The sequence below is a fragment of the Uranotaenia lowii genome, chromosome 2, assembly GCF_029784155.1.
Source record: "Uranotaenia lowii strain MFRU-FL chromosome 2, ASM2978415v1, whole genome shotgun sequence".
NCBI lineage: Eukaryota > Metazoa > Arthropoda > Insecta > Diptera > Culicidae > Uranotaenia > Uranotaenia lowii.
This window is the reverse complement of record NC_073692.1, coordinates 294,671,524-294,684,570: the sequence shown is the minus strand read 5'-3', so window position 1 is coordinate 294,684,570 and position 13,047 is coordinate 294,671,524. Positions and strand designations below refer to the sequence as shown.

General features: G+C 40.1%; 1 protein-coding gene across 1 annotated transcript; it reads left to right on the top strand.

Annotated features, from left to right (window-relative positions):
• The first annotated feature begins 6,720 nt into the window (after positions 1-6,720).
• LOC129742789 (uncharacterized) lies at positions 6,721-12,768 on the top strand. The gene has a single exon (XM_055734731.1). The coding sequence runs from the start codon at positions 6,721-6,723 to the stop codon at positions 12,766-12,768; it is 6,048 nt and encodes a 2,015-aa protein (XP_055590706.1).
• Positions 12,769-13,047: the final 279 nt, after the last annotated feature.

Here is a 13,047-nt window from a genome sequence, read left to right as displayed (position 1 = left end):
CAGTCATTCGGTAGGCGAGTTTTCGCAATCAAAATCACGGTTGCCAAACGTTAAGCCAGAAAAACAAGTTTGAAGAATAAACCCCATGTATGTATATTTTAATGCGTTTAAATTATTGAAAAGGATTTTTCCGCAAAATCGAATCCAGTTGCGAAAATTAAAACTTTAAAATAATTCTGCAAAGTTAAGTCTTTAGTTAAAATGCATAAAGGACAAGCAAATGGTTTTGCTTTTTTCTAAGGATGGTTGGTGAATGTTTTATCTAAACGTATACACTTCAGGCAAAATCTATGACGATGATAATGTGAATGAACCTCCCCGTGTACTAATTAAGAAGGGAAAGCTAGTTAACTCCATCAGAGACTGGTGGTTTTTACACTCCGTTATTACCTGCACTCGATTATGTTGGAGTTGATTTGGGTTAACGAATCGAAGATTTTAAGCTTACACTTCATTTATGGAAGACGAAATTATACTATTCTCACAACCTTCAGAGGGGAATAAGTGAAACTCAAAACATAAATATATTTCTATACTGTAGAAGGCAAAGGTCAAAATCATATGTTTCAATATTTTTCAGAAAAAATAAGCTGCTTAGCTCGTCTACATGTTTGTAGAATTCCAGAAAAAAAAAGTTAGGCATCAAGTTCTGACTTCTTAAGAATATTCACTGATAATGCCAATTTTCCCAATGTTACATGATGGCAATGGGAGAACGAAATATTCAGTTGAAACTTTATAGGAAGATCAATCTAGTGAAACAAATATGAGTAGGGGAGAGTGGGGTATCGTGGGCCATGGGGAAACGTGGGCCACTTTTAATATCTCAGATGTGTGTTGAGATAAAAATCTCAAACCAACTGTCATCGTCGTCGCTTTGCATGAGCATGCATTCCTATATGTTGTTGACTGAAATACGCATCATATGCTTCTTTTATTTATCAAGCAAAAAAAGGTAGAAAAATTTACTTACATAATTAAAAAAACACCCGCTAATTTCATCGATGGGGAACCTAAAGTGTATAACAAAAATATGCTCATACGCTTATGATCTTAGTTTTGTCATGATCTTTCACGTGGAAAAGGAATTTTTGATGAAACATCAATAAGTCACACAAACGCAACCAATTTGCAAATCATAGCTTGTGGGGAATCGTGGGCCACACATCTTGAATCACCTATATTTTTATGTTTTTATAAACATTCAGAACTTAAAATACGTTTTACCTACCTGCAAAGTTTTCTTATGCCAAATGAAGAGTTATGAAAAAAAATTTGTCCATTCTATATAAGAAATTTTTCCAAAACGTTCGCGAGCCAGGTTTTGGAATCTATGCGATCATACACAGCTCTCTTTTTTATTTCATCATCTGAAATTGCTTTTAAATAACGAAATGAATTAGGAAATCACAGTTTTGGGTCAACTCATAAACTTTGCATGTTATGTGGTCAATTTGGATTTGGTGGCCCACGATTCCCCATCATTTTTCAAAATCCAAAAAATATTGCTTTTTTTCAAACAGTCAGAACTTGGGGAAAATAACTTATTAAAAAATTAAAAAAAACCTTATGATACCTTGAAAATGTAGAACACCATACCATTTTTTATTTTCATTTTATCTTTTATAATAAAGAAGTTATGGAACAACGAAAAAAAGTGGCCCACGATACCCCACTCTCCCATACATGTGAAAACTAAGTTTATTAGTAAATAACACCCTAACGCATGTATTTTCCAATAAACTCAATGGTTTAAAATAAGGTGTAAATACATTCATAAAACATAAAATTCGAATTTTTCATTCAATCATGCAGAGATATTTTGTCTTACCCACACATACCATATCAATACATATCACATACCCCCTTCCCCCCTTAGGGAAATTTTAAGAATCAAATTTTGAGTACAGAAATGAAACTACCATAATAATAGATCATTTTTGGATCCAGAAAAGAGATTGAAAGTAAGTGTTTCCAAGCATGTCGGAAAATTGGCCCACCTCCAGCTCCGGCGGAATCAAATCACCTTAGGATCAAGACTAAAGCCTTTTGATGTGACATTTTTTTTCTTTTTTTTTATAAAACAAAGCTATTTATTCAAAAAACATACAAAAAAGTAACAAAGGTTTACATGTTTTCCAAAATATTTCTTCAATTCAAAATTGAAAAATCGAAACCAATTTTAATGAAAAATTTTGAATGGCAATTACATTTCAATGGAGTATCTGAACTCAAACCATAAAACTCAGAAACCCTTCCTTGACTTTGAAATGGGTTTATATAACCGATTTCAGAATTTGGTACCTATCATAAAACTCGAATCTTAATACACAAAACCCCTACCTTGTCTTTAAGATTGATTTTTTAAAGAAGTATTTCTAGTTAAGTTCATCCATTACTTTATTAAGAATCATTATATAATTGAAAAATTCGTGTATCTATTAAAATTTGATGCTGCTATGAAATATTTTCCAAGAAACCAATTTGAGCATCAGTTTTATTTTGTATTTTTGTTCTTGTTATTGTTCTTGTTCTTAGACAACTCCACATTCAAAAGGGTTTTGATAAATTACAAAACGCCATAAATTCACATTTTTTGAGGTGAGCAATAAATTTGTAAAATTGTTGCCCTGAAACTTTTAAAATTAAGTCAAAAAAATTTAAGAAAATTATGCACTTTTTTTTACGAAATTAAGTTTTTTAGACTTTTCAACATAATCATCATCAACAAAATATGTTTCCTGAATTGAAGTAAAATAAACCCAAGCAACCAAAAGTCTCGTTAGAAAGATCGAACACTGCTTAATCAGCATAATCAATGTGCTGAAGTTCCTTTTATTCAGCCCAAAATTTAAGTTCTTATTGAAACTTTGAAGTTTCATTACAGATATGAACGGCCTTCTATTCAGCCCACAAGAAAACGTTTAATCAGCCAAAACAAAAAATAATTCTCCTCTCCTCTCTTATTTTGGTCATCACCAGCCCATGTGGTGCTGCGGGTTTCTCGGCATCTATCTTTATTCTTTGCATCACCTCCCTCATTTGATCTTACTTAATTGCTTTGTTTTTAACTTTGTTCGATACATGCCGGCCCGCACGCCAGTTCTGCTACACAATTATTTGATTCGCTTACTCAAGCAATCAAACAACCTAATGGAAAAAATTAGTCCTGGTACCAGATTTGAACCCCATCCTCCGAGATGATAGCCGAACACGCTGCCACGACGCCACGCCTAGATGTTGCCTTGCCGGCAGCTAAAATTCGAAGTGGTTATAAGCTTCCTAGAATACCCGCAAGGGCAACCAGTGGCCAACAGCAAAGACGCATGTTGATTATTACTTAGAAACATTACGAAACGGCGTATAAACCAATCATCCGTTAAAATGATATCGATTTACAAAAAAAAAATGAAATTCCATGGTTATAACTGTTAAGCATAAAATTATACAAATTCTTGATTTTATCTTGATATTTAATCAATGAATTGCTTCAACTACTTTCAATATGTGATAAATTCGTGGTAAGTAAATACAGTTGGACGAAATTTTATAAAGCCAAAGTATTTACTCTTTTAAAAAACAATCATTTGCGAATTAGCTTTAAGTTGTTCTGAGTTGAAGCTTCAAAAAAATTTATACATTTCAACAATTTCCAAGCTCCAAAAAATGATTTATTTATTATGTGCCCTTTTGTGATGTTCGTTCACATTACATATTCATGAAATGGCGGACATGTCTCATAAAAGGCTATTTGAAGAACGTTCTGGAACTTCGAGTCCATAGAAGGCTATTTGAGATCCAATTTGTAACTTTTATTCTGAATGATGCGATTGACATGTCACAGAAAAGGCTATTTGAGGAACTTCTTGGAACTTGAAGTTCACAGAAGGCTATTTGAGACCTAATTTGTAACTTTTATACTGTGTGGATGCGATTGACATGTCACAAAATAGGGTAATTGAGAAACTTCGTGGAACTTGAGTTCACAAAAGGCTATTTGAGAAACTTCTTAGAACTTGAAGTTCACAGAAGGCTATTTGAGACCTAATTTGTAACTTTTATACTGTGTGGGTGCGATTGACATGTCACAAAAAAGGCTGTCTGAGGAACTTTTTGGAACTTCAAGTCCATAGAAGGCTTTTTGAGGAACCTTTTGTAACTTTCATGCTCACATTCGAGAAAATTTGGTACCAATTCCCTTTGAAACCTTTATTCAGCGAAATTCGAACTTTGGAGGAACGAGTTTAAGTAGATATGAGACTTTTGGTTGCTTGGGAACAAACTAAAAATCAACTGTTTAAATGTATATTTGTTATTTTATCAGCTATCAATGATGAAACGATTACTCAATGACAAGGCCGTAGGAACGGGGGGGGGGGGGGGGGGGGTTTGGGGGTTAAACCCCCCCCCCCCATGAGGGTCCAAAATGCAAGCGAGCTATTCTACTCTACACTCTAAGTTTTAAATTAAAAATCAAATTATCATAACAGAGCAAAGATATTCAAGGGTAACTATCTGAACTAAAAACTAAAACCAGAAACTCAAAAACCCATTTGAAGTTCAAAATTTTGCTACAGTTTTTCTAAATTTTCTCACTTGTTCATAGAATAAGGTTGTCAGATTTTTTCAGCACGTATCCGGGCTGTTTTTTATAAAAACCTGGAAAAATCCGGATATTTGATATCAAAATTGTCGACTAAATCCAGGCTCATCAAAAATCTAGAAAAAAAGACTTAAAAAAACCTTTCATGATAATTTTTTTAACTTGCTGCAAAAATTTCGGACGCATAAATAAAAAAAAATTTCAACACAATTTGTTTATTTTTGAGTTTGATTTAAGAATGAGAATGAGAACAAACCCGGGCAAAATCCAGGCTTTTCCAATGGAATCTGGGCAACCGAGTCGCACCGGAATTTCCCCAAATTTAATATTAAATATCCGGGCCAATTGAAACGGAACCGGGCAATCTGGCAACCTTATCATAGAAATTCAGGTCTTTATATTAAATTTTAAAATAAACCCATTTTGGAGGTTCTGGTTCCATATTTTTATAATTAAAATTGCATTTCTATATATTTTCGTATTTCTGGTTTTGTATCAAGTTTAGGATTCTTGATTTTCAGTTCGAATAATCATAAGAAATAAGGAATAGAAACCTGCTTTGAAATCCTTGTTCGAATTCGGTTTGCATTTTATATCAAATTTGAATAATGTTGTCGACAATCAAATGCATTTTCAATGTTTGAATAATGATTTTCCGTATATGGAAAAAGAAGATATATGTTTTATATTCAAATTCGAAGTTCATAAACTTAATTCTTACTCAAAATTTAAACATTTAAAGCTTCTAAGTGGCTATCTAAAATTTAAAACCAGATTCTAATTCATCATTCGAAATTCACATTTTGAATCAGATTCACAAATCAGATTAAAAATTAATAAATGAAATAATGAATAAAGATTAAACCAGCACTACAGAATTCAAATAATAGATTCATGAATGAGGGCTCTAAGATTTGGCTCATGATATTCTGATCTAGAATTAAAATTCGGAGATCATATTTTTTATATGTTTCGGAAACCGTATAGAAATTCGGAAACAGATTCAAGGTTCAATTTTTGAATTAAGGTTTAGAATTCAGAAAAAGATTTAGCTTGTGAATGAGTTTTTCAATCAACATTAAATTATTGAGAAATTCATGTGAACATAAACTTAAAAATTTGTTTGTCAATTCAATTTCCAGATTTCACAGTTTTTAATCAGAATAGGTTTGTACACACAATTCAGCTGAAAATCACAAACTTGAGTTTAATTCCTATGTTTTTATTCATGCAAAATATCCCAAATTATATTAAAAAAATCATCCACAGGATTTTTAGTATGAATTGATTTTTTATAAAAAATATTGCCTGTTTAAGAAACATGTACCTAATCTTCACCTAAAAAATCTGCACAAATTTTCTTATTTTTTTGGTGAATTGTTTAACATTATTAATATTGCAGCTTCTTGAAGCCAAATTTTAAACTAAATTCATAAATTTAGATCGAGTTTGCATCAAGCCAATTTGATTTGAAATTTTTTTTATCTCTTACTGTACTTTTGGAATATTTTATTAATTTTCATCAAAGGTTAGTGTTGGCAACTGGGCGCACTGCTCCAGCACCAGCGTCGCGCTATTACGAGGCGGCGCGTTCAACTTCAGTTCAGCGGCCAACAGTTTGACATATCTCAACGAACGACGGATGACAGACATATCCGGTGAATAGTTAGCAGACCCTAGACTGTGTTTTTCCATGCTAATTATTAATTAATTTCCCTACCTAAATTCGGATATAAAAAAAACTATAAATTTGTTACCTACCTATAAAACTAGTGCTACACATTAGTTTAGTGGACAGTGCCGCTTAGATTACTGCCTTTAGGGCATTCCAGGTTTGTCGAACCATGATGCATGCCAAAACGGATATGCTCACCTTTCCCTATTCCGTTTACAGCATTTGGCCAGTCCCAATAATCCAGTTCCGGTTGACGGAATCCTAAGTATAGAATCACACCGAATTATGTACGCTAAACTTTGAATTCAATACTTTCCCTAAACTAATTATACAATAAAATTCTAGCTTAAAGCTGTCATTAAAGCTGCTAAAGAAATCGGAGTTTTGATTCCCCCCGTCAACCCGGAACAAACTTTAAGATAATTCGTTCTTCCGTCACAACATGGCGGCAGTGGAAAACGACCCACCGACACCAGGGACCAATCCGGAAGAAGCATTTAATTGTGTGGCATGCGACCGACCGGACTCCGCTGCTAATCTTGTGCAGTGCGACGTGTGTGATAAATGGTGGCACCAAACCTGTGCGGGAGTCACTGCATCAATTGAAAATCGTCCTTGGACTTGCCGGAATTGTCTCCCAGCAGTAAGCGTCCGAAGTGGTGCATCATCATCAAGTACACGTTCAAAAAGGATTCAGTTACAACTACAACAGCTAGCGGAAAAGGGAGCATTGGAGAAGAAAGCACTTGAGCTTCGTCTCGAAGCTCTTCAGGCTGAAAAGGATTTAGTGGACAAAAAGTATGAACTTTTACAATCAACTATAAATGTCCAAGATGAAGCTAGTGTCAGAAGTCGATTCAATCGCAAAATCAGCCAACAAATTACCGCTACATGGCTGGAGCAAATCTCCCCGATCGAGAGCTCGCCTGATGGTCCTATACTTCCCAGCCCTGAGATCGGTCCCACCATCCATGAACTATCATCAACTGGTCTACAAATACCACCGAAAGAACTCAACCAGATCCCTGAAGAGGTTTCACCAGCGAATGCAGCAACGAGCCTGCAGCCAGCTCCGATAGGCGGTGCAGTCCCGAAGCGGAAACCGATAATCGAGAAAAGCGGTACAAAGCAGTTACCTACCAGGACGATCCCGAACACAGAAGGACAACAGCCATCGAACTCCACGCCGAATGTGGAGCTATTGTGTCAGCTGCTCACAGAGTGCCTAGCTCTAAACCAACGTCCGAAACAGGATAACGTTTTGAAAATCCCCAATCACACCTCCACTTCACCTGTACTTACCCGGGACGCCAACCCTCAGGTGTATTCGGTAACTGCTGAGAATTGTGAAGCAGTACCCTCGCCTCTACACTCCCCTCTTCCCGAGAATCAAGGTAAGACCATTCCAAATAAATGCCTATCAACTGAAGAACTATATGAGCCCCATGAGTCACTGATCAAACAGCTGGGGAGTTGCCCCGATGAATATTTAAATTTTGCCCAAGTTATGGTAGATTATACGCCCACACCATCGCAATTGGCCGCCCGCCAGGTCATGGCTCGAGACCTCCCTACCTTTACTGGGAACCCAGCTGACTGGCCTGTTTTTATCAGCACTTATACCACTACCACATTAGCATGTGGATACAACCAAGCTGAAAATTTGTTACGCCTCCAGCGTTGCCTCAAAGGCGATGCACTTGAATCTGTACGCAGTCGCATTCTTGTCCCTAATTCTGTGCCGCGTATTATTGACACGCTCCGCAGCTATTATGGTCGACCTGAACAATTGATAAAAGTTCTTTCGGACAAAATTAAAATTATTCCCGCCCCAAAAGCCGATAAGCTTGAAACTTTAATAGATTACGGCATGGCCGTTCAAAGCTTCTGCGACACCTTAGAAGCTGCCAATCAAACAGCCTACTTTTCAAATCCGTCTTTACTCGCGGAACTAGTTAACCGTTTGCCAACTCCGTATCAGATGCAGTGGGCAGATTATTGTAAGAAGCTGAGTGTTGAAGTAAACTTGAAGCTGTTCGGAGAATATATGTCCGCCCTCGTTGATTCTGCCAGACGAGTAACCCCTTACTCTGGAACTTCGAACCGAGCTGAAGACCGTAACAAACCGAAACGAGGAGTACTTCACGCCCACGCCGAGTACCGCCCTAGAGTCGAAATGGGGGAACGTCAGTGCAGCGTTTGCGGTAGTAACCATCGTCTGAGCGAGTGTGAGGAGTTCAAATCCTTCGGTGTTGATGAACGTTTGCAGATCGTGCAAAGGGAGAGACTTTGCCGAAATTGCCTCAACTTTCATGGCCATCGTCCCTGTCGTGTTGGTGGATACTGTGACGTAAACGGTTGCAACATACGACATCACCCACTTCTCCATACCGTCCATCCCCCTGCGACCAATCCTGTTTCCAGAGTTTTTACGAATCAACGATCGCATCCAACTGGCCGTGGCCCGCCTATGGATACTTGTGAAAATCACGTTCACCGTAGTGTTTCTCAATTATGCCTGTTCCGAATCGTACCTATCATTGTCCATGGTAGTGGAAATCGTAAAATTGAAACGTTTGCCTTTCTAGACGACGGTTCTTCGTTGACGCTTGTAGAAGAGGCGTTGATTAACGAACTTGGGCTGCAAGGTGAACCTCAAACACTCTGTCTGAGATGGACAGGCAACAAGACGCGCACAGAGTGGAACTCTAAGGTGGTAGAACTTAGCATTTCTGGGATTGGTCATCCGAGATACATACTAAATGATACCCGAACAGTGAAGGAGTTATCGCTTCCAAAACAAACCGTAGATCATAAAGCGCTTTCAAGTTCGTTCGCCCATCTTAGGGGACTTCCGATTACCAGTTATCAGGAAGCAGTTCCTCGTGTCCTCATCGGTATTAACAATCTGCGCTTGACAGTTCCGCTTTCCGTGAAAGAAGGTCGGCCCCAAGAACCAATAGCAACCAAAACACGACTAGGATGGTGTATTTACGGTGGAGCTACAGAAAACCGATCGGAGCTGTCGGTGAATATCCACAACAATGGTTGTTCGTGTGATAACAACTTGCACGCTACTGTGCGAGACTATTTTGCGTTAGAAGATGTAGGAGTATCGGGCCGAATAGCTTTGGAATCAGAGAGTGACAAGCGAGCCAAGAAGATTCTTGAAGAAACAACAGTCCGGCAAGGGGAGAGATTCCAAACCGGCCTGCTTTGGAGATTTGATCACTTCGAATTCCCAGACAGTCGTCCTATGGCACTAAAACGCAATGAATGCCTTGAACGTAAGCTCAAACGGAACCCGAAGATGCTTGAAAGCGTCAACAAACAGATTGAAGAGTATCAGATGAAAGGGTACGCTCGTCGTGCTACAGAAGAAGAGCTGCGGAAATGTGATTTGCGAAAGGTGTGGTATCTCCCGCTCGGAATAGTAGTGAACCCAAAGAAACCAGAAAAGGTCCGTATGATTTGGGATGCTGCTGCAACTGTTAATGGAGTCTCTTTGAATACGATGTTACTAAAAGGTCCGGATCAACTTGCTAAGCTGCCTTGGGTACTATTTCGGTTCCGACAATTTTCAGTGGCCGTGTCTGGAGATATTGCTGAAATGTTTCATCAAATCCGCATCCGCCCAGAAGACCAAAACGCGCAGAGATTCCTGTGGCGAACAAATCCGTATAAAGATCCTGAAGTTTTCGTGATGCAAGTTGCCACTTTCGGAGCTACATGCTCCCCCGCGTCTGCACTATTTGTAAAACGGAAAAATGCACTCGAATATGTGAAAGTCTATCCCCGGGCCGTAGAAGAAATACTAGATTGCCATTACATGGACGACTATCTCGGCAGTTTTGGAACAGAGAAAGAAACCGAGGAAGTCGCCAAGGAGGTAAAGACCGTACATGCTAAAGGTGGGTTCAACATTCGAGGATGGCGATCCAACAGCCAAAAAGTCTTAGAAGGCTTGGGCGAACCAACAACTGCCGATCCAAGGTCCCTCAATCTCGAAAACACTGGCATCGAACGAGTTTTGGGTATGCATTGGCTTCCAAAGGAGGATTTCTTGGCATTTTCAACTAGCTTCCGACCAGAGCTTTGTGAGCTGATAGCGAGCGAGCGACGCCCCTCGAAGCGGCAAGTGCTTAGGTGCTTGATGAGCGTGTTTGACCCTCTCGGCCTGTTGGCGGCCTTCGTCATCCAAGGAAAGATTTTGCTACAAGATATCTGGCGTGCAGGCACACAGTGGGATGAAGAGATTGACGATCGAGCTAATGAAAAGTGGACTAAATGGATCTCACAATTCCCAAAGGTAGCTGACATACGAGTTCCAAGATGCTACTACCCGGGCGCCGACCAAACATCTTATCGCCAACTGGAACTCCATATTTTTGCGGACGCCAGCGAAAACGCGTATGCTGCCGTAGCCTATTTTCGAATTCCAGTCAAGACCGGCGGTTTCCGATGTTCTCTCGTTGCGGCTAAAACCAAAGTTGCACCTTTGCGCCACTGGTCGATTCCTCGACTAGAGCTGCAGTCCGCAGTTCTGGCAGCCCGTTTGGAAATATTTATCAAAGAAGGACACAAGCTTAACATAACACGAACCATATTCTGGTCAGATTCAGGCACTGTTTTGGCGTGGATTCGCTCAGACCATCGACGCTACTCGCAATTTGTAGCTTGTCGGGTATCGGAGATCTTATCGACGACATCCATCGCCGATTGGCGGTGGGTACCTACGAAGCAGAATGTTGCAGACATGGCCACGAAACTAGGGCAAGGTGGTCAATTAGATACCAATAGTTCCTGGTTCCAGGGACCCGAATTTTTATTATTACGGGAAGAAGATTGGCCGCAGCCAAAATCCATCCTGCCCACTGAGGAAGAACAAAAACATTGCTTTGTTCATCAAGCTGTAGTTATCCCAGAGTCAATGATTGATACGGACAGGTATTCTAAATGGGAACGAATGATGAGAACGATGGCCTACGTTTTCCGATACGTCGACCTCTTTGAGAAGCGTCAATTTCGGTTTAAAGGAGTTCGTCTCAATCAAGCTGAACTACAATCTCGATTGAAAGGGGTTCGCCTGAATCAAGCTGAATTGCAGAAAGCAGAAAACTATCTGTTCCGGACAGCTCAATGGTCGGGCTTCCCAGAAGAAGTTTCTACGCTCTTTTATCAACGTCGAAAGTTGAATTCGAACCAAGTTCCAATGGAGAAAGGAAGCAAACTCTACAAGCTTTGTCCTTACATGGACGAGCACAGCATCATGCGAGTCGACGGACGAATCGGTGCGGCCGTCAATGTAGGAGACAACGTGAAATTTCCCGTGATACTACCCAAGACCCACCGAGTTACAGTACTACTGATCGACTTCTACCATCGTAAATACAAACACGCAAACTTCGAGACTGTTGTTAACGAACTTCGCCAGATTGTCTATATTCCCCAAGCTCGCTCTCGTGTCAAGCAGGTGATAAAACGCTGCCAATACTGTAGAGTGTACAAAACCAGACCACAAGTCCCTAGGATGGCCCCCCTACCAACGGCAAGACTAGCATCATACACACGGCCATTCACCTACGTTGGGCTCGACCTTTTTGGTCCAATTTCAGTCAAAGTAGGCAGAAGATCGACAAAACGGTGGATTGCACTCTTCACGTGCCTAACATTGCGCGCTGTACACGTTGAGGTGGTTTTCAGCCTGAGTACGGAGTCCTGCATCATGGCAATTCGTCGTTTTATAGGCCGTCGTGGCTCCCCACTGGAATTTTATTCGGATAATGGCACCAATTTCCGAGGAGCTGACAATATACTGCAGACGCAAGTGCAAAACATCCAAGAGGGACTGTCTTCAACATTCACTAACACGGCTACTAAATGGATATTCATTCCACCCGGTACGCCTCACATGGGTGGTGCTTGGGAACGAATGGTGCGCTCCATAAAGACGGCTATGGAAAGCAGCGCAGTGGTAAATCGTAAGCTGGACGACGAAGGCTTGTGGACACTAGCAGTTGAAGCTGAAAGCATCGTCAATTCTAGACCTCTCACATATCTCCCCATAGAAGCAGAAGAGAAGGAAGCACTCACTCCCAACCATTTACTTCTTGGAAGTTCCAGCGGTGTGAAACAACCATCTTTAGAACCACTGGACGAAGTTCTGGTGCTAAAAAACGCGTGGAACCAGGTTCAGCATCAGGCAGACATGTTTTGGCGTCGATGGGTTCGAGAATATATGCCGGAGTTAACACGTCGGACGAAATGGCTCGCTGAAACTCGACCGGTTTGCGTAGGAGATCTGGTAATCATCGTAGACGAGGCGCGAAGAAACGGTTGGGTTCGCGGCAGGGTTAACGAAGTCATTCCGGGGCAAGATGGGCGTATAAGAAAAGCTATGGTTCAAACTCAAAAGGGGCTCACAAGGCAATCGATCTCAAAACTTGCAGTGCTAGACGTGGCTGCAGAGGGTAACCCGGGATCATCCTGACCGTGTTACGGGGGAGGGGATGTTGGCAACTGGGCGCACTGCTCCAGCACCAGCGTCGCGCTATTACGAGGCGGCGCGTTCAACTTCAGTTCAGCGGCCAACAGTTTGACATATCTCAACGAACGACGGATGACAGACATATCCGGTGAATAGTTAGCAGACCCTAGACTGTGTTTTTCCATGCTAATTATTAATTAATTTCCCTACCTAAATTCGGATATAAAAAAAAACTATAAATTTGTTACCTACCTATAAAACTAGTGCTACACATTAGTTTAG

Coding starts and splice junctions, on each gene's coding strand:
- LOC129742789 (XM_055734731.1), top strand. CDS start 6,721: ATGGCGGCAGTGGAAAACGACCCACCGACACCAGGGACCAATCCGGAA.